Source organism: Malaclemys terrapin, chromosome 7 (genome assembly GCF_027887155.1).
Source record: "Malaclemys terrapin pileata isolate rMalTer1 chromosome 7, rMalTer1.hap1, whole genome shotgun sequence".
Lineage (NCBI taxonomy): Eukaryota > Metazoa > Chordata > Testudines > Emydidae > Malaclemys > Malaclemys terrapin.
In genome coordinates, this window is record NC_071511.1 from 42503886 (window position 1) to 42530615 (window position 26730).

The 26730-nt window shown below is 39.2% G+C and overlaps 1 protein-coding gene across 1 annotated transcript in view; it reads right to left on the bottom strand.

Annotated features, from left to right (window-relative positions):
• Window positions 1-26730, bottom strand: part of SHISA5 (shisa family member 5) — a 59946-nt gene that overhangs the window by 29023 nt on the left and 4193 nt on the right. Inside the window, exons 2-3 of the mRNA XM_054034210.1 lie at window positions 24388-24556; window positions 21820-21894 (exon numbers count right to left, since the gene is read on the bottom strand). Coding sequence (XP_053890185.1) covers window positions 21820-21894; window positions 24388-24556 — 244 coding nt within the window. The remainder of the gene's footprint in view (window positions 1-21819; window positions 21895-24387; window positions 24557-26730) is intronic.

Below are 26730 nucleotides of genomic sequence, written 5' to 3' on the forward strand. Positions count from 1 at the left end.
AGCTTGGACAATACAGAGTTAATAGATATATATATGATTCCACACTTTAATGGAATGATAGATATTACACATAATTATGGATTCAGACAAAAACATGGATTAAGATGGCAATAAATATGGGCCTGTAGAAAGGCAGAAAGCAATTCAGAAGGAAAATGCATAGAGAAACTAAGATTGTGACCTGCGTAAGTGGGTGAGTATTTAAAAAAAAAAAAAAAAAAAGAAGAAGAAGAAGAGTATATATCCAAATAGAGTCACCTCTCGTGTACATGTCAGAAAAGTCTGCATCTTCAAGTGTTAATGTGAAGAGATGGTTTCCTCACTAAGGTTGCTCCATATAGTTCACACAAATAGGTCAGAAAAAAGTATACCTTTTGGGATTTTGTTTTTCCAAAAAACTCAAAATGGAACGAAATCCAGACTAAACCTCCTCCCCAAAGTGTCTCTCTCTCTAGCATTCCTTTCTGAAGCCTGCTCAATCAATTCCTTAGGTCCCTTCTCTACAGAGGCACTCCCACTTCCCTTATTTCAAGGTGGGGCAATAAGCCACCTGCCAAAAATGAGTGACTAACCATACATTCTTCAGCAGCATAGTCATCTGCTCACAGGGGGAGTGTTCCAGGCAAGCAGTGAGAGTCTGTTACACCTAATCATCCAAAATGCTCTTAAATCCAATGTAAAATGAGAAAAACCAACACCACAACCATTTGTATGGACAACTAAGTTCTGGAGAGCACACCCCAGCAACATTTAAGGTATCTAAAAAGACCTAACAAGTTTCTGCACTGGCACAAAGTAGTTTCTCTGAACTCCAGATGAAAAACAGGAAGTTATTTCTGGTGTACCTCAAAGGATTCAAAATACAAAAATAAAACAAAGCAGAAAAGTTGTTTTTCTTCACAACTCAACATTCAAAGAAATCAGACTTTACCTGTTACAACCTGACCCAGACCCACTCTTTGGATGGACAACAGTTTGTTGTGATTGGCTGTAGTGGCTGAATCCCATGTGCTTTTAAGCTCCCTAGGTCTGAGTAGCAAATGATCACTGTTTCTAGTTCTGGGTCTATCAGGCACACTCCCAGGTGCAGATCCAGTGTCTGACACGTCTTGGGAAGTGGGACCCCATAGTCCAACTGCCAAGACTCTGGAACCAGTGTAATTCTCCTTCTGAGCTCCCAGTTGCTTAGACATGTTCCCCCGAGAATGCACCTGGCTGTCAGAGATCTGATTTCCTAGTTACGCTCTTCAAGGACAACATGGCAATAAAACAAAGCACACGGGGTTAGCAAAACAATTTCTCATCCACGAACACTTTACTCTTAAATAGACATGAATCTATGGAAAACAACTGAATGCAATCCCCTCATCTGACCTCACCACTACTGAGAGTCCTAGGTTTGGCCCCAATCTTTAGGCCCAGCAGCTCTTCTGGCCTGGTAGTCTTGCTTCTGGCAATGGAATGGCCTCCCTTGCTGAGAAAAGTACACCTTTTAAGGACAACTCAGTCACGTTTCCCCAGTGTTGTAAGCTGCAGGGAGGTCCAAGCACCAGCTTCTGCCCAGAGAGACATTTAAAGTCATTGGTTCTGCTGAGAGAAAACCCATTTCCCAGTAGGCAAGAGCAATTCAAAGTTGGTGGCCTTTGATTGCTCTGTCATAGCTTCTCAGACATAGCCTGTTCAATAGGTATCAAGCCTCTGCTACCAAATGGATGCCCTAATCCACAATGAAAGTCAAAAAAGGTCAGAAGTAGTGAAAACAAAATGGTTCACAATTTGACAGGAATATCCCCAGATGGTCCTGACATGCCTGATAGTTCTAATGCAGATTAATTTGAAATAAAGCAGGTTTTTCTAAGTGAAATTCAGATGTGAATTGTTCCTAGACATGAACTTTCTGTTTGGTCCATAAAAGAAAGTTCAAGTAGCTTCAGGGACTAAGCCCACCTTACTTTCTAGACTCCTTGCCAGTTTTTTAAAATACTGCAACCACATTTTGATTTAAACAAGTATTTCCCTCCCAGCTTTGGCTGTGTGAACAACCCAGAAGGAAGGGTAACTGTGTTGTCAATTTCATCTTAAGATTTTCAGATACAGGCAGTGCTGTCAAAAGCACAAAGTATATCAAATTTTAAAAAAATAAATCTGTAGTAATCTTACTTCTACTTGTAACAGTAAGTAAAAGACTCAGATCTCAGTGGTTTTTTTTTTTTTTTTTTTTTTTAACATTGATAGTGCCTGAAACTTAAGAAGTTACACGGTAAGTTGTCAAATGTGTATTACAATAAAAATGACCTCTTTTTAAACACTCCTGATTGTAAAATATGTTCTTACTTGCTAGGTTTACATTGCGGCTTCACTTTTGATAATGAGATCTGGATTGTTTAAAGTCTTTGTTGCTTCCCACCTCATGAAATATACCCACCATTAATACAGGTCTCAGAATTCAACTCTGGTTTGCTGTTGATTCTTGATCCTTTGAATTTTTCCCAAAAATTATACTACAACTTTTTAAAAGTTAACCTTTTATACAGCAAGGAAAAATTAACTCATCAATATCAAGCAAGTTATATATAAAAAGAGTGTTACTCAAATGTAACATAATCCAATAGTTGTATGAGTCTACTTAAGACCAGTCCTGCATTTTAAGTTATCAATAACTAATTCAACCCAAAAAGAACAAGGCGTACTTGTGGCACTTTAGAGACTAAAAAATTTATTTGGGCATAAGCTTTCGTGGGCTAAAACCCACTTCACCCCAAGAACATGATACAGTTCTGCAGTGACCTGAAATCCTACTTTCGATGTCTCCGACTCAAGGAATATTTCCCACACACCTCTGAACACCCCATTAATCCACAGGAAGCTTCCTACCAACACTACAAAAAGAAAGATTCTGCGTGGACTCCTCCTGAAGATCGAAACAACAGACTGGACTTCTACATAGAGTGCTTCCGCCGACGTGCACGGGCTGAAATTGTGGAAAAGCAGCATCACTTGCCCCATAACCTCAGCCTGCAGGACACAACGACATCCACAGCCTCAGGAACAACTTTGATATCATAATCAAAAAGGCTGACAAAGGGGTATTCTATCTGCTTCTCAAGATCCATAAACCTGGAAATCCTGGATGCCCCATCATCTCAGGCATTGCTACCCTGACAGCAGGACTGTCTGGCTATGTGGACTCTCTCCTCAGGCCCTACACTACCAACACTCCCAGCTATCTTCGAGACACCACTTACTTCCTGAGGAAACTACAATCCATTGATGATCTTCCAGAAAACACCATCCTGGCCACTATGGATGTAGAAGCCCTCTACACAAGCATTCCACACAAAGATGGACTACAAGCCGTCAGGAACAGTATCCCTGATAATGTCACGGCAAACCTGGTGGCTGAACTTAGGGACTTTGTCCTCACCCACAACTATTTCACATTTAGGGACAATGTATACCTTCAAGTCAGCGGCACTGCTATGGGTACCAGCATGGCCCCACAGTATGCCAATATTTTTATGGCTGACTTAGAACAACGCTTCCTCAGCTCTCCTCCCCTAATGCCCCTACTCTACTTGTACTACATTGACATCATCATCATCCGGACCCATGGAAAAGAAGCCCTTGAGGAATTCCACTATGATTTCAACAATTTACATCCCACCATTAACCTCAGCCTGGACCAGTCCACACAAGAGATCCACTTCCTGGACACTACAGTGCTAATAAGCGATGGTCACAAACACCACTCTATACCAGAAACCTACTGACCGCTATACTTACCTTCACGCCTCTAGCTTTCATCCAGACCACATCACACGATCCATTGTCTACAGCCAAGCTCTAAGATACAACCGCATTTGTTCCAATCCCTCAGAGAGAAACAAACACCTACAAGATCTCTATTAAGCATTCTTAAAACTACAATACCCACCTGCTGAAGTGAAGAAACAGATTGACAGAGCCAGAAGAGTACCCAGAAGTCACCTATTCCAGGACAGGCCCAACAAAGAAAGTACTGGAACGCCACTAGCCGTCACCTTCAGCCCCCAACTAAAACCTCTCCAGCACATCATCAAGGATCTACAACCTATCCTGAAGGATGATCCCTCACTCTCCCAGATCTTGGGAGACAGGCCAGTCCTCGCTTACAGACAGCCCCCCAACCTGAAGCAAATACTCACCAGCAACCACACACCACACAACAAAAACACTAACCCAGGAACCTATCTTTGCAACAAAGCCCGTTGCCAACTCTGTCCACATATCTATTCAAGGGACGCTGTTAGGATATAGATATTCAGGCCTGCTTGCAAAGGCCTATACTTTAGCTAAGTGATAAGAATACACCTAAATTCTTAGATATAGGTGTATAAAAGAAAGAATCAAAATCACTGTCTGCTGGTGTAAGGGCCTTCTCGTACTGTGACAGTCTGAGGCCCTGTTCTTAGGCTAAGCCTTTGGCTAAGCAGCAGAGGCAGCCGTAAGCTGGGAAGTGAACGGTCACATCCTCCCATTGCAAACTAGTCACATGGAAATAAGGCAATCTGAGGCTGTTAGAAAGGTGATCAAATCTATCACCTCCAGAGAAAGGGAAGAGCCTAGAAGATGTAAAAGGAAACTTAGTTTGATAGCATCCTGTCTGGCAAGAACTCACTTATCAATAGCTGGGATGTGAAATCCTCATTTCTGTATTGTTCTATCACTGTAGTCTCCACTTCCCTATTGTTTGTCTGTATAATCTCTGTCTGGTTCTGTGATTGTTTCTGTCTGCTGTATAATTAATTTTGTTGGGTGTAAACCAATTAAGGTGGTGGGATATAATTGGTTAAATAATTACGTTACAATGTGTTAGGATTGGTTAGTTAAATTTCAGTAAAATGATTGGTTAAGGTATAGCTAAGCAGAACTCAAGTTTTACTATATAGTCTGCAGTCAATCAGGAAGTAAGGGGGTGGGGGGAATGGGAATAGGGATTGGGGGTGGGGGAATTGGAATCATGTTTTGCTAAGGGGGGGGAAATCAGAACAGGGACACAGGCAAGGCTGTCTTGTGTCAGAGCTGGGAAGGGGGACACTGAGGAAGGAAACTGGAATCATGCTTGCTGGAAGTTCACCCCAATAAACATTGAATTGTTTGCACCTTTGGACTTCGGATATTGTTGCTCTCTGTTCGTGCAAGAAGGACCAGGGAAGTGAGCGGGTGAAGGAATAAGCCTTCTAACAGACACCATCATAGGACCTAATCACATCAGCCACACCATCAGAGGCTCGTTCACCTGCACATCTACCAATGTGATATATGCCATCATGTGGCAGCAATGCCCCTCTGCCATGTACATTGGCCAAACTGGACGGTCTCTACGCAAAAGAATAAATGGATACAAATCAGACGTCAAGAATTATAACATTAAAAAACCAGTCAGAGAACACTTCAATCTCCCTGGTCACTCAATTACTGATCTCAAAGTCGCAATACTCCAATAAAAAAAAAACTTCGAAAACAGACTCCAATGAGAAACTGCAGAATTGGAATTAATTTGCAAACTGGACACCATTAAATTAGGCTTGAATAAAGACTGGGAGTGGACGGGTCATTACACAAAGTAAAAACTATATCCCCATGCTAATTTTCCCCAACTGTTACTCATACCTTCTTGTCAGCTGTTGGAAATGGGCCATCCTGATTATCACTACAAAATTTTTTTTTCTCCTGCTGATAATAGCCCACCTTAATTGATTAGTCTCGTTAGAGTTGGTATGGCATCACCCATTTTTTTAATGTTCTCTGTGTATATATATCTTCCTACTGTATTTTCCATTGCATGGAAGTGGGTTTTAGCCCACGAAAGCTTATGCCCAAATAAATTTGTTAGTCTCTAAGGTGCCACAAGTACTCCTCGTTCTTTTTGCTGATACAGACTAACACAGCTACCACTCTGAAATCTGCCACCATGCTAGTTCAACCTAGTGTGCAAACTGAAATCCCTTACTGAGATTAGAGAGTGCATGACTGAATGCAAACAAAATAAATACAGAGCTAGAATTAAGAAGTATGCAGTTTGGTTTAACTCATAATTATGGATTATGTAAAATATTTAAGGCAAGCATTTTAAAGGATACCTCACTCTTATGAGCAGAGAGAAGTTTTCCAATACAAATTACAACTTTTTATAGGTAAGTGATAAATTATGGGCCTGTAACCAGTCATTGAAGCAAATTACTATGACGGTTACAATTTTGACTCAGGTAGACTTTTTGACTTCCAGTTGACTTCCACTTACCCACAATGTCCCATGTGATGATTCACTAAGTAATGTGAAGTGAGGGAGAAAGGAAAGTATATTAACCAACGGGTCCATATTTCACCCTCAAAAAGCATAATATACTAAAGGAGCGTCTCAAGATAGGTCGATCAGTCATAATAACCAGATCTTCAGGTAAGAAGTCACCCTTTCTATCTTTAGATCCACAGCTTGAGCTGATAAAGTTTTGTACAACAGTATTATATCCCAAGAATGAGTAGTGGAAGCAGCAACACATTCATCTATATCAAAGCAATACCCCAAGGACTAAAATTTTTCTGAAAATCCAAAATGATCTTTGAGTCACAGGAACAAGCAGCAAGGGAGAAAAACTTTTTTTCCCTCAAATTGAAGGTTAATACCTACACACACTTCAACCTTCCACATCCTGGAAAGTGCAAGACTTTCCAAAACCTGAAACTACATCACTAAGATAATGCATTCCCAAGGAAGAGTCCCCAGAAATGCACCCTTCCTAACCCTTATATAGAGCAACACTGCTAACTTCAATGGAATTTCTGTAAATGCATAACTCTGAAAGCCTCTTCCTCCTCAACTCCATGATATTTAAAAAATTTAAATTTTGTAATGACAATAAATTGCATCATTTCCTAGCTTGTCTTTTGATCACGTTAAAATACCAAATATGGCAAGGAGTGTCAAGAACATCATAACTGCAAAAACGGAAAACCTCCAGTTGGTAGAAGACTTGCTTAAAATATAGAGACTAACAGATGGAACCCTTCCTCCCCAGACACATCCAAAAATAAGAGGACTAAATACAGCAGTGGCAGTGCTTCAGATTTATGTACTTTTCCTCTTTACTATTGATGAGGCCACTGAAATGGAGTTGCCGCTATAGGAATGAGGGGGAATCTGTCTGAGGATGGAATCTTTATAGGACTCTTCTTTTGTTTTGGTTCCTTGGACCACTTTGCTCTTCTGAAGTACTAAAAAGAGTGGCTGATTTAGTTCTCTTCATGGTCCAAGCCAGCCTGTTGCAATTTGTGACAATCCCCAATATGAAAGTAACATTATCACAAGAATGAATTGTGGAAGCAGCAACACATTCAATTATATCACGTGGGGTGGCATTTTGACCAATTATGAACAATGTGCCAGACTGGGCAAAATTGGGTGAGAGACTGAGTCCCATAAAGGGGTGAGGAACAAGGCATTCTCTCGGTCTCAATGTTTGTACCCAATGGAAAGCATCCTTTCTCCCTGATCAGGGGCAGTATCATGGCAAAAATATTTTGACCACGGAGCGTTGGTAGTTTGTGAGGAGCACTACAACATGAGACACCCATGGGATTGGGGGAAGAAAGGAGCAGGGAGAGGCTCTTTTCTGGACTGAATTTTGTAAAAGCGGCTAGTTTAAGCTGTGTGAAAGCTGGCCTTTGACACATCTTCCCCCTATGCTAAACTACTGAAATTAAGATCAGCACATACACTCAGGCAGAAACCTGCTCAGTACGAAAAAGGAAGTTCCAACCCGAATGCCTAAACTAATGTCAAACCTCCCTCTCCCTGCACAAAATGCCTTTTTTTGTATATAAACTATCAGAGCACACTGCAAAGCCCACCTTTAACACACATCTGTGTTAGGCTAAAGGCATGGAGAGTGTAATACACTGTTTTCCTGACTGGTTGTTTTATGCAGGTGCATTTTGCAGCTTTTTTGAAAACCTTGATTCAGTTTAGTTTTGTTATGACGTGTGCTTTGGGGTGCCCAACTTGACACTTTAAAAAAGCCTAATGTTCAAGAAGTGCTGGGCACCCTATGTGCCAGCTCATACCATGGCCAAGGGCTTCACTGAACGCTGACAAATGCATAGTTGGGAACCAGTCTGACTCACCTGTGCGTTAGTATAGTTAAAATAGATATTAGTGTTGTAAGACTGTGTTTAGACTTTATGGATGCTTGTAGGATGCTGCATATATTAATCCTACTTATATCATCTGTATAGTTATATTGAGTGTTTACATTGTAGGCCTCTGCAATTGTGTAACTCAAACAGGAAAAGAAGCATTCATTAAAGTAAAATGCTCAACAAGATGGCCCAATGAAGGCAAATGAAGCACTGGGTAGCATCAAAGGACAGAGGCCTTGTTGATTGCATTCCTTACTCCTTCCAGGAAGGGAAGACCTATGCATGAACTCATCCCATCAGCTTGGATTCTGGAGGGAGGGGGGTAAAAATCCCTGACAAGGAGAAACTGGGTTCTTTATGCTGCCTGGACTCTGAGGGACAAAGATTCCAAAACATAAGCAATAGATATCCAGATTGCTTGGCACAGGTCAGCTCTAAAGCATATATACACATCTGCTTATTATAAAAGCTTATATTACCTTTTCAAATCTAAAACTAACTCATTTGTGTGTATGTATGTTTGTAAATAACTTATTTCTTTTTCCTAGTTAATACACCAACAGTTAGTTTATTGCAGGATTGGCTAGAAGCGTTGTGTTTGGTCTGAGATCTGAGTCCAATTGACCTGGGGTAAATGATTGATCCTTTGGGACTGAGAACCTGAATATTATTGTGATTTTGGGTGTAAGGGACCCTCATTAAGTCCAACTTGCCAGGGTGGCAAGATAGACTGAACGCCCCAGGGAACGGTCTTGTGACTGCATGGCAAGGCTGTTACAGAGCTTTGGGAGTTCACACTTAAAGGGTTGGTGAAATCTAATTATAGAACATACAACCTGTTTGGGATTTCTGTCCTGCCTTTTGATAGTCTGCCCTGAGGTTGGCACTCATCGTCGTGAGCCACTCCAGACAGTGTGATACACCCATCCTCTGATAGTCAGGCCCTTTAAGAAGTCTCAAATCAGGTACCGAAAATTCACTAGTAATTTCTGAAAATCTTGGTATATAGTTTTAATTGATGGCAGAGCACCCAGAGCCTAATTTAGGCTTCTGTAATGTTTATTAAATGAAAAATAATTTCTGGGAATTGTGATGGCATCCGGCACTGTTAAAGACACTCAACAGGACAACAGATTGATACAAATACTAAGTCATTTGGACATGAGCCAAGTTTTAAAACCATTATGACACAAAGGAAAAGAGACTGGAAGAGTCACTAGTAATCCATTTTCCTAAGGCAGATTCACCTTCCAAGCCTTGGGGGGGAAAAAACACAACTGAGAAAAGTGGGATCAGATCAGTTAAGCGATTCTTTAATCTAATTTACTTAATAGTCACTTTGATAATTCTACCTCAATACTGTGAAAGGAGTTCTGAATTTCATAGGGTGGGCCATATTTTCAATACAGAGGTGGTCTTGGACACCTTCCCTCTCCCATCCTCTAGCTTCCCTCTCGCAAGTACAGCCACTTGCTTCCTTGGAGAGGTGCTACTAAGCAAGTTTATTTTTGTGTGTCATACTCCAATTTAGCAGCTGGAAAGAGCATCAGTATTTTGTAAACAGCCAATCTCTGACGACTGACAGCAAGAGTAAGGGCATTGCAGACAAACAGTAGTCCACAGATCAGTTTGTCAACTCTGAGCCAAGAGTGTCCATCAAGTAATAACTCTGACTGCAAGAAAAATGCCCCATAGCAATAATGCTCATGGCATCTTGATTTATCAGCCCCATTGATGCATTAGCCATAACTGCAAAGTGGGGCACAGGAAGATCCGCTTCAAGTTATCTGTTGCATATCCCATACTATTTTTTTTTTTTAATCTCGTGACAGGCAGATAGGATTCCTGGGTCCATGGAAATAAGAGACTCAAAGCAGTTATCCCAGTTTACACCTGATTCTGATGTGTTATGTTTATATTATCCCTGGGTGTCTTTAGTGGACTTTTTTTTTCAATAGCTCCTTTTTGTTTACTTATACCAGCGGTTCCCAAACTTTAACCTGTGAACCCCTTTCACTAAAATGTCAAGTCTCACAACCCCCCCGCCCCCTAAAAATTAATATTTCCAGGGATTTTCTCCTTTACCTGAGTATAAATTATAAAAGCAGTGGTCTTGAAAATATAAAATTTGTTTTTATGACATGCTTATTATATACTATTTATTATTATTATTTATCATTACAGTATTTTTATTACATTATGAAAACAGCAACACTCTTCCATTATCTCACTTTTGTAGCTTGTATCACTTTGAATAAGCCTGTTATAAGACAAGGTTCCTATGTTTCATCAAGGAGTATCAGCTGTGAAACAGCATGAAGGTATGTAAGAAGCCAACTCAAAGAGTTCCTCCTACACAAGCATTCAGGTCTTGAGCAGTCCAGGCAAACAACACACATTGCAACAAAGCTTAAACGTGTTCTTCATAATAATTTTAAAAATACTAGCTGCCTATTTAATTTTAAAACCAGCAAAAAATATCCACCTCCCTTTCCATTTCTTATAAGGAGTTTTGAAGTTTAAATCTCCTCAGTGTGATTGATATGCTTGCTTTGATCTGCTTAGCTCTTGGAAGTCCAGGGGCTCCGGGCTGCTGGCCCCATGCTGCCCAGGGTCCCTAGGGACAGCTCTGTCTGCCATTAGGGAATTCCCCCCCCCCCGAGAACCCCAGTTTGGGAACCACTGACTTATACTAATGGGTGTGGCCCTACATCGGTCTGCAAAGTCAGGCTCAAAGCAATGAAAAACAGAAGAGCTAATAGTAACAACATTTAACAAAGCATTTACTTTTTTCCAAAGGTTATGGTTATCCCCTGTATGGTATGTCATGCCTTAAAATATTTAGACAATACTTCTGTCTGTTGTATATGGGGAATAAAAATAGGACTAAAAATACAAAATCTGACATATGAAAATAATTTGGGACAATTTTCTTGGCAACAAATTCAAATTATGGACCAATCCTGCAAATATTTACTGTGGGTTGTAATGCTTAGTGCCAGTCCCATTGACTTCAACCTTTGAACATTTCTTATTTTAATGGGACTACTCAAACATTATATCCCACAGTAAATGTAATTATTGGCAAGAACAGGTAATTATTTGAATCTCCAAATTCAGAACAGTTTATTCCTGACACATATACACCTTTACTAATGAGACAACACAAACTTCATTTCTATGAGCTCAATACTTGAATTATCATAGCTATTGTACATACAGATTAGAATTTCATACTCTGCATTTTTCAATTTAAGCTATTTAGAGATTCCAAATATATATGAATAGTACAGGAAAATAAATCCCCCATGTGTGTCATAAATCCCCCACTTGTGCTCTTTACGCTAGACAGGAAACAAGTTAATGTTTAAGAAATCTTATCTCCATCTACATTAAACCTAAACATTATGCAAGGGTTAAAATCCCCATGTCATTGTTCAAGAATCCTTAAGTAACCCACTTCAAAAATATTTCCATTTTAAAAGTTAAAAGTTTGATGTTTATACACGGACCTTGCTTTGTTTTTGTTGAATCAATTTCAGCTGGAAATTTTGAAATAATGGGTTAGCTGCTATGACAACTCTGACTGCTTTCTCGGTTGTTATACAGCACATGGCTCATTTCATATCACGTCTGCGCACAGGAAGATTCAAGCTTACCCCATTTTAATTTAAATTAAGAGCTTCTGATCCAAAGTCTTTCCTTGAAATTCTTCCTTTGCAAGTCTTCAGGCTGTCTCCCCTCTCACTGAGAAATGAAACTGAACTGCATTTCTTGAAATGCCTCCAGATTTTGTTCAGTGACATCAGCTGAAAGACACACCTCGCTCAATGCTTAGAAAAGCCTTCTTAAAGGCACAGTGCCTTTCTCTTAGTTCAGGGGTAATTCTGTTTATGCACACACATTGAAGACAACATGACTCTTCCAATTTGTCCACTGTTTTCCAATAATTACATCTCAGTCTGTTAACCCAAGTAGTATGGATAATATTAAAACAATTGCAAATTCAGACAGACATTCACATTTAACCTGCTAACCTACATATTAAAAGCACCTGATGTCAAAAAGCAAAACATTTAAAGCATACCAAAAGTGTAAAAGTAATTCATGTTAAAAATTGAGTACTCTGCATGCAACTCACCATGGAAAGGGCTTGAGAGAAGTACTTACTGCTCAATTAGCACCATCAAGGCTGACTACAGTAACCATACCTGGACGGGGGTTAATAGTACTGTGGGCGTTAGGCACACTTTAGTCTGTATGGAGTCTCAGAGAGGAGCTGGCTTCTGTGGACATAAGCTCTGTGCACAAAAGCCATCAGTTGCCATCAAAGAGTATCGGAAATAGGTACAGCTGAACCTGGTCTAACTGAAAGCATAAGAACGGCACTACTGGGTCAGACCAAAAGGTCCATCTAGCCCAGTATCCTGTCTTCTGACAGTGGCGAGTGCCAGGTGCCCCAGAGGGAATGAACAGAATAGGTAATCATCAAGTGATTCATCCCGTCGCTCATGCCCAGCTTCTGGCAAACAGAGGCTAGGGACACCATGCCAGCCCATCCTGGCTAATAGCCATTGATGGACCTATCCTCCATGAATTTATCTAGTTCTTTTTTTAACCCTGTTATGGTCTTGGCCTTCACAGCATCCTCTGACAAGGAGTTCCACAGGTTGACTGTGTAGTTGTGTGAAGAAATACTTCCTTTTATTTGTTTTAAACCTGCTGCCTATTAATTTCATTTGGTGACCCCTAGTTCTTGTGTTATGAGAAGTTGTAAACAACACTTCCTTATCTAGTTTCTCTACACTAGTCATGATTTTATAGACCTCAATCATATCTCCCCTTAGCTTTCTCTTTTCTAAGCTCAAAAGTCCCAGTCTTATCAATCTCTCCTCATATGGAAGCCATTCCATACCCTTAATCATTTTTGTTGCCCTTTTCTGAACCTTTTCCAATTCCAGTATATCTTTTTTGAGATGGGGCTACCACAGTATTCAAGATGTGGGCGTACCATGGATTTATATAGAGGCAACATGATATTTTCGGTCCTATTATTTTTGGTCCTATTATCTATCCCTTTCTTAATTATTCCCAGCAGTCTGTTCGCTTTCTTGACTGCCGCTGCACACTGAGTGGATGTTTTCAGAGAACTATCCACAATGACGCCAAGATCTTTCTCTTGAATGGTAACAGCTAATTTAGACCCCATCATTTTATACGTATTGTTGGAATTATCATAACTCATATTGACAGAGTGAATAAAGCCCTACAAGCAAAAGGCATCACTGTTTCTCAGGCTTGTAAAATGATCAACGGATTATGAAATATTTTACAAGAGATGCGTGAAAGCGATAACGATATGGTCAATATTTTTACAGATTGTAAAAAAACGGCTGAAAATATAGATACCAGCAGAATTTATTGAATCCAGAAAGCGAAAAGTAAAAAGGCAGCACCTTTATGAATGTGCAGATGTATCTTCTAATTTATCAGCTGAACAATCTTTCAAAGTACAAATAAAAACCGTATTTGACACCATAATAGTTGAGTTAAATTGGAGATATGAAACTTTAAATGAGATATCTTCTGATTTCGATTTTCTTTCGGGTGATTTGCTTGTTAAAATGGACACTACTAATCTTCAAAAAGCAGCAGTGGATTTAAGTCTCAAATATGACAGCGATTTGAATGCCTCAGAAATTTCGTCAGCGATTCAGAGTTTTACACATCAGGCATTAGCGTTGTTTCCAAACATTTCATGTGCAACTAGTTTGGACCTTCTCCAGTTAATTCATGAATATAATTTGGCCGAATCTTATCCAAATTTAGAAATTGTATTAAGAATATTTTTCTGCTTGCCAGTAACTGTGGCTTCTTACTGTTACTGTTACTGTGGCCAGTAACTGTGAAGCTTCAGTAAGCTCAAATTAATTAAAAATTACCTTCGAGCAACCACAGGTCAGGAGAGATTAACAAATATGTCCATCTTGTAAATAGAACATGAAGTAGTGAATAATATTAATTTTGATGCAATTATCGATGAATTTGCCTCATTAAAAGCGCAAAAAGTACAATTTTGAAAAATAATCGTTAATCGTATCTGATATGATTCTACAGCTAAATTTTATTTGTGATTATTTAAATACACCTCTACCTCGATATAATGCTGTCCTCGGGAGCCAAAAAATCTTAATCATGTTATAGGTGAAACTACGTTATATTGAACTTGCTTTGATCCACCGGAGTGTGCAACCCCGCCCCCCCGGAGCACTGCTTTACCGCATTATATCTGAATTCGTGTTATATCGGGTCGCGTTATATCGAGGTAGCAGTGTAGTATGTTACATGCACTATGATGCACACCTGATATGTATTAGTTGATTTTGTACGCGGAAATTATTAAAATAAATAAACGTTCTATTATCATTATTATTCTTGTTATTTACGTATTTTTCTTTTTTTTTTTACAAAGTAACTACTATGAAATTATATGGAGGGGGGAGGGCGCAATTTTATATTCTTGCCTCGGGCACAAAAATAGCTAGTTATGGCTCTGGGATTATGCTTTCCATTGTGCATTACTTCGCATTTATCAACATTAAATTTCATCTGCCATTTTGTTGCCCAGTCACCCAGTTTTGAGAGATCCTTTTGTAGCTCTTCACAGTCTGCCTGGGTCTTAACTATGTTTAGTAATCTTGTATCATCTGCAAATTTGCCACTGCACTGTTTACCACTTTTTCCAGATCATTTATGAATATGTTGAATAGGACTGGGCCCAGAACAGACCCCTGGGGGACACCACTATTTACCTCTCTCCATTCTGAAAACTGACCATTTATACCCTTTGTTTCCTATCTTTTCACCAGTTACCAATCCATGAGAGCACCTTCCCTCTTATCCTGTGGCAGCTTACTTTACATAAGAGCCTTTGGTGCGGGACCTTGTTAAAGGCTTTCTGAAAATTTAAGTACACTGTATCCACTGGATCCCCTTGGTCCACATGCTTGTTGACCCCCTCAAAGAATTCTAGTAGATTGGTGAGGCATGATTTCCCTTTACTAAAACCATGTTGATTCTTTCTCTCAACAAATTATGTTCATCTATATTTCTGACAATACTGTTCTTTATTATAGTTTTAGCCAGTTTGCCTGATACTGAAGTCAGGCTTATAGGCCTGTAATTGCCGGGATCACCTCAAGAGCCCTTTTTAAAAATTGGTGTCACATTAGCTATCCTCCAGTCATCTGGTACAGAAGCTGATTGAAATGATAGGTTACAGACTACAGTTAGTAGGTCTGCAATTTCACATACGAGTTCCTTCAGAACTATTGGATGAATACATCTGCTCCTGGTGACTTATTGCTGTTTAATTTATCAATTTGTTCCAAAACCTCCTCTAATGATACCTCAATGTAGGACAGTTCCTCAGATCTGTCATCTAAAAAGAATGGCTCAGGTTTGGGAATCTCTCTCACATCCTCAGCTGTGAAAACCAATGCAAAGAATGCATTTAGTTTTTCCGCAATGGCCTTATCGTCTTTGAGTGCTCCTTTAGCATCTCGATCATCCAGTGGCCCCCACTGGTTGTTTAGGAGGCTTCCTGCTTCTGACGTACTTAAAAAATTGTTATTACTTTTTGAGTCTTTGACTAACTGTTCCTCAAATTCTTTTTTGGCCTTCCTAATTGTATTTTTACACTTCATTTGCCAATATTTATGCGCCTTTCTATTTTCTTCACTAGGACTTAATTTCCACTGTTTAAAGGATGCCTTTTTGCCTCTCACTGCTTTTACTTTGTTGTTTAACCATTGTGGCTCTTTTTTGCTTCTCTGACTATGTTTTTTAATTTAGGGTACACATAGCCAGAAACATTGTGTGCATCACCACTTCTGTGACTGTGGAACTAACAAGTAAGGGCACTGTTGGGGATACACCTTTCACACAGCAGGATCAGAGTGTTCTACATAGCCATGTATGGGTGTGAAAGGTGTCATCCTCCAAAACTCTTCAGCTATGGGAGTTTTTGCCAATTTTATACTGGAGGCTTGAGACTCAAGAATGACAGTCATGGAGATATTATCCTTTAAGAACTGAACTTGTAATAGAAAACATGTCACTGGCAATTTATACCAAAGTAGAATAATAATTGTGACGAGAGAGATTACTGGTACGGGCATTAAACTTTGGGATTCCTGAATCCATTACCCCAAATACCAAAGCTAAAGATTCAGTTCTTCAGAAGGAACTGGAAATCTTCATAAAACATGCTTCAATTTTTAGAATTTACCTAGTAGAATTTTGAGGAAAGAGAGGAGATGATTGCACAAAATGGTGAACTGGAGTAACCTGTGTGATAGCACTAGAATAATAATAATAATAATAATAAAAGCACTAGAATAATAATAATAATAATAAAAACATGAATAATTTTTTCCTTATGCCATTACAATAGTGACATTTATAGCTAATGATGACATAAGACACACATTCTGAACACTTATTCTTAGTTACCTTCAGGACTGAATTTTTTAACGCTTCATCTCAACTCACATGAATTTCATATGCATTTTCTTTGACATTTTTCCACTTATCAAAAACAGAGTTAGTAAAGAGTAATTTTTATTTAACAAATTCCTGATTTTTTTATTGTTTATATATTTTTTTTTTTGGCTCAAAGCCCTAGATCTACAGAGTGGCTTTGTCTTAGAATTGAGCATGTATATAGTCCTAAATGAAAACTAATGTCTGTCATGCTTGAAAAAATGGTTGCTATGAAATAATAAAAGTTAAAAATGTCTTGAGCATGTACAGTTTACTTTTTCCTTTAATCTATCCTGTTGAGTTTTGCTACAGTGAAACATGGGGAAAGCACAAGATTTTGCATTTTCATGCTAGGGGCTCTGGTGAACACTAAACCTCCCTCCCACATGGTTTCTGCAGTATTAGTATCCTTGCCATATTCAAATCACAGATACTGTTATACAGCTATGTTGTCAAAAATACACAACTTTGAGATTTGCAGACAATTTGAGACAAAATTTACTGGCAAAGTGCTCTGTGGGCTGTACCTTATACCAATAAATGTTGGGGCAAAAAAAAAAAAAGCCATCTGGTAGGGCACTTCTTTTACAACATATATTGGTGGATCCTAAAAGAAAGGGATTAATCTTGCCAAATAACATATTTTTCTCTGAATTACATGTCCACCAATCTGAATTTAAGATTTTTTTTTTAAGAGAGCTAATACGCTATTACAGGTTATTAGTATTAAGTATTTGAAGTTCAGCATCTGTTTGTTCTAATATATTTTTGTATCGCCATCTAAGAAACTTCAGGAAGAGCTTGTGATGGGGTGGCCATTTAACAAGTCAGCCTTGTAACTGACATTTGTTTCACTAGTAGAGAACATGTCCATTTCTGTGACTGATTGGTGGACATAAGATTAAAATTAGATTCCATTTGCTTTAAGAAATTTCCTTAAATACTTGTTCATTCAAATTCTGATCTGATAGCCATATGTGACTGTTAGCAATTGCCAAAAGTTACATCCAAAATGAATAGTTCAGATCTCTCCTAATTTATAGAGGAATCATGTAAATTAAATCCACAGAAAGAATTTTATTAGGCAAAAAAGTTGTTTCTTCCAATTTTCAAAGTTTGGAATCCATTCCAATACCTTTAACCAACTCTCACTGACATGGAAAAGGTTTAACTTGTAATGGATTGCCTCCTAGTCTACAAGCCAGCCACAAATCAAGCTCACAGAAGCCCAGATGGAATTGCAAACAACTAGGGTTCATCCCTTCACCTAGCATCTTGGAGTAATTGAGGTGAGGAAAGGCAAAATGCTGAACTTTGAGCCAGTGGGAGTGTTGCCTTTTATTTTAATGGGAGAGAGATCTTATCCTTAAAGCTTCCATGGAGAGAAAACAGACGTGCAAAGTCCCTGGCCTTCCTTTCCCCACTTAACTTTGCAGTGTTTCTTGTGAACTTTTTGTTGTTCCTTTAAACACAGATTAACAGCATTCATACTGCTCATGCACTGCACACTTCCTCCTGCTTTAAGGCTATTCTGAAACAGTTGCTAGCTGTACTAGACAGTCGGATGTAGATGTTGGAGTATGGCATTTGGCATTTTCATTCCCTCCACCATCACCACCACACCCCCACTTTGTGCAAGTACTGCTCAGAGTTAAATATATAAAACAGGGATTGGCAACCTTTGGCATGCAGCCCACCAGGGTAAGCACTGGCCGCGGTTTGCTGTCCCAGGCCAATGGGGCTGCAGGAAATGGCGTGGGCCGAGGGATATGCTGGCCACTGCTTTCCGCTGCCCCCACTGGCCTGGAACGGTGAACCACGGCCAGTGGGAGCCGCGATCGGCCGAACCTGTGGATGCAGCAGGTAAACGAACCGGCCCGGCCCACCAGGGTGCTTACCCTGGCGAGCCGCGTGCTAAAGGTTGCCGATCCCTGATATAAAATGTTATCAGCCCTAGCTAATTTCTTCATTTCAGTTAGCTCATGGGTCAAACTTAGAAAACAGATTGTAAAGCTGAACTGTGAATATAAGAACACAAAAATCAAATAGAACAGAAGTCTATATAGCACACCTTCTTGTTAGATACAGCGCACTCAAAGCCACGGGATGAGTATCACTCAGTCTTAACCCCAACACAAATCACAAACAGAAGAAAAAAAAATAACCCTTGAATATCCTGTTAAAATCTTCCATTTTATATCTTTTGAAGCAAAAGTCCTGTTCACTCCTTAGATGTAAGAAATATATAAAGTGCTTCCCTGAAATTATGGATATGCTATCTCATTTGGTCATTAATCTTGCTGATCGGTTTACTGTTGCTTTTTCAATACAGCAGCTGCTCAGAAAAAAACACAATGCTTTAGCTCCTACTTTGTGCACACTTCCTCCAAGTTATTTACTTTCTTTTGCTGAAAATAGGAGGCTTGCACAGAGTAACTAACACTAGCTTTATGAATCATAGCACATAGTGACAGAAAAAAATATATACAGTAGAGCTGGAACCCTTAAAAGATATGTTTTCCAAAGTGTTCAGACATCTAATAAAGCAAAGCATCATTACTGAGATGCAATAGCCTCTCTATAGGTAAGATGGCACCCAACTTCCATCATAAAGCCATATTTTAAAATCAGTGTTATATATTTTTTCCTAATAATGTTCAGGTAGGAAGTTGTTCTGAACGCATTAGAATGATAAATTACAAAATATTAGTGAAGTAAGTTAATATATTAACTTTATTCCCCACTAAACAGTATCTTTTAAGAAAATATTGATAGCAAAATCAAGGTAATAAGATATATGAACAAAGCATGGCCCTCTTTCTCTATCTCCACCTCCCCAGGGCCGGCTCCAGGCACCAGCTTAACAAGCAGGTGCTTGGAGCGGCCAAGGGAGATAGGCGGCACCTGCGGCAATTCGGGGGCAGCAGGTCCCTCACTCCCTCTAGGAGCGAAGGACCTGCCACTGAACTGCCGCCACCAATCGCGGCTTTTTTTTTTTTTTTTTTGCTTGGGGCGGCAGAAATGCTGGAGCCAGCCCTGCACCTCCCTTTCCAATAAGTCTACGGGTCAGAATTTAAGAAACCATGGGATGAATTAAGGATTTATTTGTACCTTGAAAGCATAAATGTTTAAATTAATAACATGGCTATTGGAAGATTTAGTGCTCTAAGTTTAATTCTGGGGGGCTTTTTATAGAGAGCTTAAGTGCTATAAACTACATGAGGGTTAAAATTAATTGCCATTTAGCAACCTTGACTTTTTAAAAAAATGTTAAGTTCTTTTTCAATTCTAATAGAGCTGAGTATCAATTATTTGTGCATACTTATTATATCACTCAAAATATACTCCACAACTCTACAGCAGTCTTATAGTCACATGAGTGGGTTTTAAGGAGCACTGAATACTTGGTGCAATAGAAGAAAACTAGTACAATAGGGCAGCAGAATTATTTAGTATAGAAGAGCTAATGGTTAAACAGGACCCCCCACTGCTACAAAAGCATGCCCCTCTCTTTCTCTCCTCTGCTCTATGAGTTTGTAAGTTCTACCGCCAATACCTAGTTACTTTGTTCTGTGGCTGGGGATTTTCCATTCGCCAAACCCGAGCCCAAACTGAGAAGCTGGTGACAACTGGTTTCCCCCTAGACTTCAGCTATTCCATTGCTCTGTCTGGGCTAAGGTTGACCCTTTCAAAGACTTGTAGACTGCCCTTCCTTGTGTCACCACCCCTGGGACTTACAATCCAACACAGAGCTAAAAAGACAGGGACCACAACTAGCCCCACATTCAGAATGGAATTTGCAGCCCAACACTGACAAACTGAGTCCCCAATATCAAACAGAATTTGTAAGTTAAATACAGACAGATTCCCTAAACCAACACACCATGTCATCACCTTTTTAGCTTGCCTTTCACTACCACATCAAATGTAATCTCCATCCTCATCTTCAAGACCTTTAACTCCACCCTGCCTACATATCCAGCTGTTTCTTATTATGGTTGTCCCCACCCACCACCTATGTCAGCTTTCTTGTACATTTGCCTACTCTTCCCAGAATCATTTCTGTGCTATTTTTCACACTTCCATATACACCTCTACCCCGATATAACGCGACCCGATATAACACGAATTCGGATATAACGCGGTAAAGCAGCGCTCCGGGGGGCTTGGCTGCGCGCTCCGGTGGATCAAAGCAAGTTCGATATAATGCGGTTTCACCTATAACGTGGTAAGATTTTTTGGCTCCCGAGGACAGCGTTATATCAGGGTAGAGGTGTCCTACCCTCCCAATTCTGGGCTTTCTAGTTTCTTGCTGGCTTCATCACTGACCCTAACTCATTCAAATCCCTTCTTTTTTCCATGATGCTCATAAGCAAAAAGAGTCAATTTTAAGTAATATTAGATAAACTTAGTGGAGCCATGAAGGTGTGCACATACTTAAACTAGAAAACCACATGATATAGTTGTATAAGGCAGACATCACAGTCCTCATCACTAAATTAGCGTAACCTTTGTTCTTCCTCTATCTCCTTTAGTCATCATATCCAAAATTAAGTTTTAGTTGCTTCAGTGCAAGAACGTAGTTTTTTATTTGTACCACACAATACCTAACATTCTTATGGGCACTGTAATAAATAAACCTAAAGCAAAAAAACAACTATTTATTAAGGCAGGTGTACTTAAAGCTTTTACCAGTTAGAGAACACTGATAAAACCGGTAATACTTCTCAATTCCATATACAGAGAATGTCAGAAATAATTAGACTCTTAAACAAAAGAAGCATTTGAAATTTAGCCACTATATGCTAAAAAAGTCTGCCAATGTTTAAAGAAATATAGTACATGAATAACAATGGTTTAGAAAAACTCCCATTCACTAAACAAGATGGAAAATTACATACTGTTCAGATAATGGCCTAAACTAACATTACACAATTTTTATCTCCAAGTTCCTATTTCTTCATATAAACTAAAATATACAGTAATCTTGAGAATGTTGTGGTGTGACTTGTTAGTATTTTCATTTTGCATGTGTTGTATACACCACATTAATAAAGTATCTTTGCTAAAAACAGGTTTAAGCCTTAAGTTATTTACCTGGGTCTAGGTTCCCAGTCATCATCGAAGTGTGAACGCAACTTCAACGTTTCTTCCTTGATGGGTTGATATGTCCTGTAATAAGACAAATACATGTCTCAAAAGTGGAATTTAAGTTCTTTTTACCAAGTACTCCATGCCTTCTCAATGACATTCTGTTCACAGGGGAAAGGCCAATCCAACCAAAACTACACTTGTTTCCACTCTTCAGAAGTCAGTGTATTATCTCTGGAATTCCTAGTACACATGAAAAACCATATGCCTACTCCCATGAGTACTATAGCTCAGGAGAATATCTTGAGCTCACTAACAGGAAAAAAAATATAAAGCCAGATGAAATCCAGTTAACAACTGCCATTCTCATTTTCAAGTTCAGTTTGATCTGTCTTGGTTAACAGAGATAGACGTTACTTTAATGTAATGCCAGACGGATACGAAGTATAGCATTCTTGTTCTCAAAGGCATCATCCTTTTCATGGTGAAAAGCCACAGCGATGTGCATATTAATCTGAATAGTCCCAAGCAGTTGTTCCCCAAACTTTTGAAAGCTGAATCAGGGAAATGAAACCAATAGCACCCATCTTCATCCTTGTCACGACATTAAAAGTCTACTTATTTTAATTCTTAATCTTTTGCAGTCTCCCACATGCAGTAAACACTGGCACAGAGTAACAAAATGATTAGGGTGGTCAATTAATCGCAGTTAACTCACGCGATTAACTCAAAAAAATTAATCACGATTAATCCACTCTGTCCTACTTCTTGTTCAGCCACTAGGTAAGACAAACAAGTTTGTTTGCATTTATGCGAGATAATGCTGCCCACTTCTTATTTACATCACCTGAAAGTGAGAACAGACATTTGCATGGCACTTTTGTAGCCAGCATTGCAAGGTATTTACATGCCAGATATGCTAAACATTCATATGCCCCTTCATGCTTTATCCAAAGGACATGCTTCCATGCTGATGACAATCGTTAAAAAAAAGTGTTAATTAAATTTGTGACTGAGAATTGTATGTCTTCTGCTCTCTGTTTTACGCACATTCTGCCATAAATTTCATGTTATAGCAGTCTCAGATGATGACCCAGCACACGTTCGTTTTAAGAACACTTTCACAGCAAATTTGACAAAACGCAAAGAAGGTACCAAATGTGAGATTTCTAAAAAGATAGCTACAGCACTCGACCCAAGATTTAAGAATCTGAAGTGTGTGGTGCATGCGGTCAAAGTTTTAAAAGAACAACATTCCAATGTGGAAATTACAGAACCCGAATCACCAAAAAATAAAATCAACCTTCTGCTAGTGACATCTGACTCAGATGATGAAAATAAACATGCCTTGGTCTGCACTGCTTTGGATAGTTATGGAGCAGAACCCATCATCAGCATGGATGCATGTCCTCTGGAATGGTGGTTGAAGTATGAAAAGACATATGAATCTTTAGCACATCTGGCACATAAATATCTTGCAACGCCTGTTCTCACTTTCAGGTGACATTGTAAACAAGAAGTGGGCAGCATTATCTCCTGCAAATGTAAACAAACTTGTTTGTCTGAGTGATTGGCTGAACAAGAAGTAGGACTGAGTGGACTTGTAGGTTCTAAAGTTTTACATTGTTTTGTTTTTGAATGCAGTTATTTTTTGTACATAATTCTACTTTTGTAAGTTCAACTTTCATGATAAAGAGATTGCACTACAGTACTTGTATTAGGTGAATTGAAAAATACTATTTTATTTTTACAGTGCAAATGTTTATAATAAAAATAATTATAAAGAGAGCTCTGTACACTTTGTATTCTGTGTTGTAATTGAAATCAATATATTTGAAAATGTGGAAAACATCCAAAAATATTTATATAAATGGTATTCATTATTCTTTAACAGTGCAATTAATCGCACGATTAATTTTTTAATTGTACAATTAATCAAGCTTAATTTTTTTTAATGGCTGGAAAGTCCTAAAAATGATCTTGGCAAAGCGATGGCTTATTTCTCTTTTTTTGTTTTATGCCATCATTACAACAAACATTATACACTAGGTCACAATTTAAATTTAAGCATCCAGTTTCTCCATGTTTGAAAAATATTATGCAACTAGTTTATACTGCAAAAAGACTAATTCTCCACTGCTTTCATCCGAGGATCTCAATAAGTCTTGCAAACAAACATTCAACAAATTCTACAATCCTGTCAAGTAGGCAAGAGTTTATGCCTCAGTTTACCCATCTACCAAATGCTGTTAAGGAAATAAGGCTTAGTGAAGTCCATGATTCAGTGACATGGCTAGGAATAAAACCCGAAGGACCTACCATGGCCGTAACCAGTATGGGGCGAGTGGGGCAGCCGCCCAGGGCGCAAAGCCGCAAGGGTGGAAAAATGGGGTAGAAAAACAGTAGGGGGTGCAAACATGCTTGCTTGCCCTGGGCGCTAAAATGCTTAGTTACAGCTCTGGGACCTAGTTCAAATTCTCTGTTCTAACCACAAAACCATATATCTTTATCTATCATCTTTTGGTATGCTGAAAAAAATGTTGTGCTAGCCCCACACTGGAGTTTGTCACATACCTGTCATCCAGCACATTACACATAAATTGTTCATCTTCTCCAAATTTATATGACCTATCCAAGCAGCAATATCGGCTGATGCAGTTTCCACAGCAGAACTGGGGGCAGGATTTTTCAGAATACATGCGTCCATCAGAATCTGTGTATGCCCTACAATATTCACCTGAAGCTGAAAATAAGGAAATAACCAACAGTCAGACATTAAAAAAAATCAAACACGTTTAGATGTATCTACATTAACTGTCATCTCATCTAGTGTCATATCATAGAATCACAAAAGATTAGGTTTGGAAGAGATCTCAGGAGGTCATCTAGTCCAACCCCCTACTCAAAGCAGGACCAACACCAACTAAATCCCAGCCAGGGCTTTAAAAACCTCTAAGGATGAAGATTCCACCACCTCCCTAGGTAACCCATTCCAGTGCTTCACCACCCTCCTAGTGAAATAGTGTTTCCTAATATCCAACCTAAACCTCCCCCACTGTAACTTGAGACCATTGCTCCTTGTTCTGTCATCTGCCACCATCTGTCCTCTTTGGAACCCCCCTTTAGGTACTTGAAGGCTGCTATCAAATGCCCCCTCACTCTTCTCTAGACTAAACAAGCCCAGTTTCCTCAGCCTCCCCTCGTAAGTCACGTGCCCCAGCCCTCTGATCATTTTCGTTGCCCTCTGTTGGACTCTCTCCAATTTGTCCACATCCTTTCTGTAGTGGGGGGCCCAAAACTGGATGCAATACTCCAGATGTGGCCTCACTAGCGCCGAATAGAGGGGAATAATAATTTCCCTCGATCTGCTGGCAATGCTCCTACTAATGCAGCCATTAGCATTATTGGCAACAAGGGCACACTGCTGACTCATATCCAGCTTCTCCTCCAACATAATCCCCTGGTCATTTCCTGCAGAAGTGCTGCTTAGCCAGTCGGTCCCCAGCCTGTAGCGGCGCATGGGATTCTTCTGTCCTAAATGCAGAACTCTGCACTTGTCCTTGTTGAACCTCATCAGATTTCTTTTGGCCCAAGCCTCCAATTTGTTTAAGTCACTCTGGACCCCAACCCTACCCAGCATATCTACCTCTCCCCCCAGCTTAGTATCATCTACAACATCATATCAGAATGTAATAAATACTATTTCAGTTGTTTCTTCTAAATTAATGATTTCCATCAGAGCTAAGGTGAGTTCTTAGCCTTCAGTCTTTCCATTTATAATATGCTGTCTCCAACCAAGATAGGTTAGCTCTCTCCAAGCATTCTCCCAAGCACATAAAGGATAAAACTGCTTGAAAATAAAGTTATAGACATTCCTTGTGGTGTTATTTTCATCACAATGGCTGCTAGCAAATATAGCAATGACTTTCAAGGATCATGGTACCAAATTTATCAGCCAATCAGCGCTCTTCTAAAAATCAGTGTTAAAAGAAAAACTTTTAATAACATTTTTCCAGGGATTTGATTTGATGCACAAGATGCATCAGAGTAACATGTACTAAAGATTCAGATGCCTACATGGATCTGTATCTTTTAAAGAACTGGGGCAAATCCCAATCCTACAGAATTCAATGACAAAAATCTTTCATTGACTTCAATGAATCCAGTGTTTGGTCCCCCCAGTTTTCAAGATGATCTGCAAGACTTTTATATTATGTTTTGTTTGATGTTGTTCCTTTTTCTCCCTATTATGTATAAAGAAGGAAAGGTTTATTTTATGTTTTTTCCTGCATATTAACTCTAGAAATATAATAAAGACCTCATCTGGTCTCTCTTTTGGCTAGGGGGTCTTAGAGGTGTGCTGTGAACTTTCATAGCTTAACTGAAGGTTTGGGGTGATTCAGCTTTAACCAAGTCATCACTTCTCTCCAATTTTTAGCATTGGAGCTAGGTAGGCAATTTATGTGATCCAACTTAGTCAAGTATTTGAGAAGGCAAGGGATTTTAAGTCTGATCTCTTGTGAAGTCAATTTCACAGTTAGATAGAAGAGACCTGCAGACCTACTGTTTAAAAAAAAAGTTGCACACATTTTACACATTTTTATACATAAAAGGCAGTTCAGTTCATCCTTCTCATTTTAAGGTCATCTTTAATATTTTGGCATATAAAATTCTGGAGGCTGATAATACTTCACTCCTTGCATCTGAGGATTTCAAGAAGCTTTACAATTTATCAGGTTCCACAGCATACTTTAGAGTTAAGTATTAGTGTGAAGACCAGGGATGCACATTTTGTGGGCAGAGGAGAAAACTCCTTGTTACTGAACTATTTTTGTTGTTTCAAGATTTATTTCTGTTAATAGTCTATAAGGTTTTGACACTTTCATTAGCCATATTTTAAAGCATCCAGTATAACCA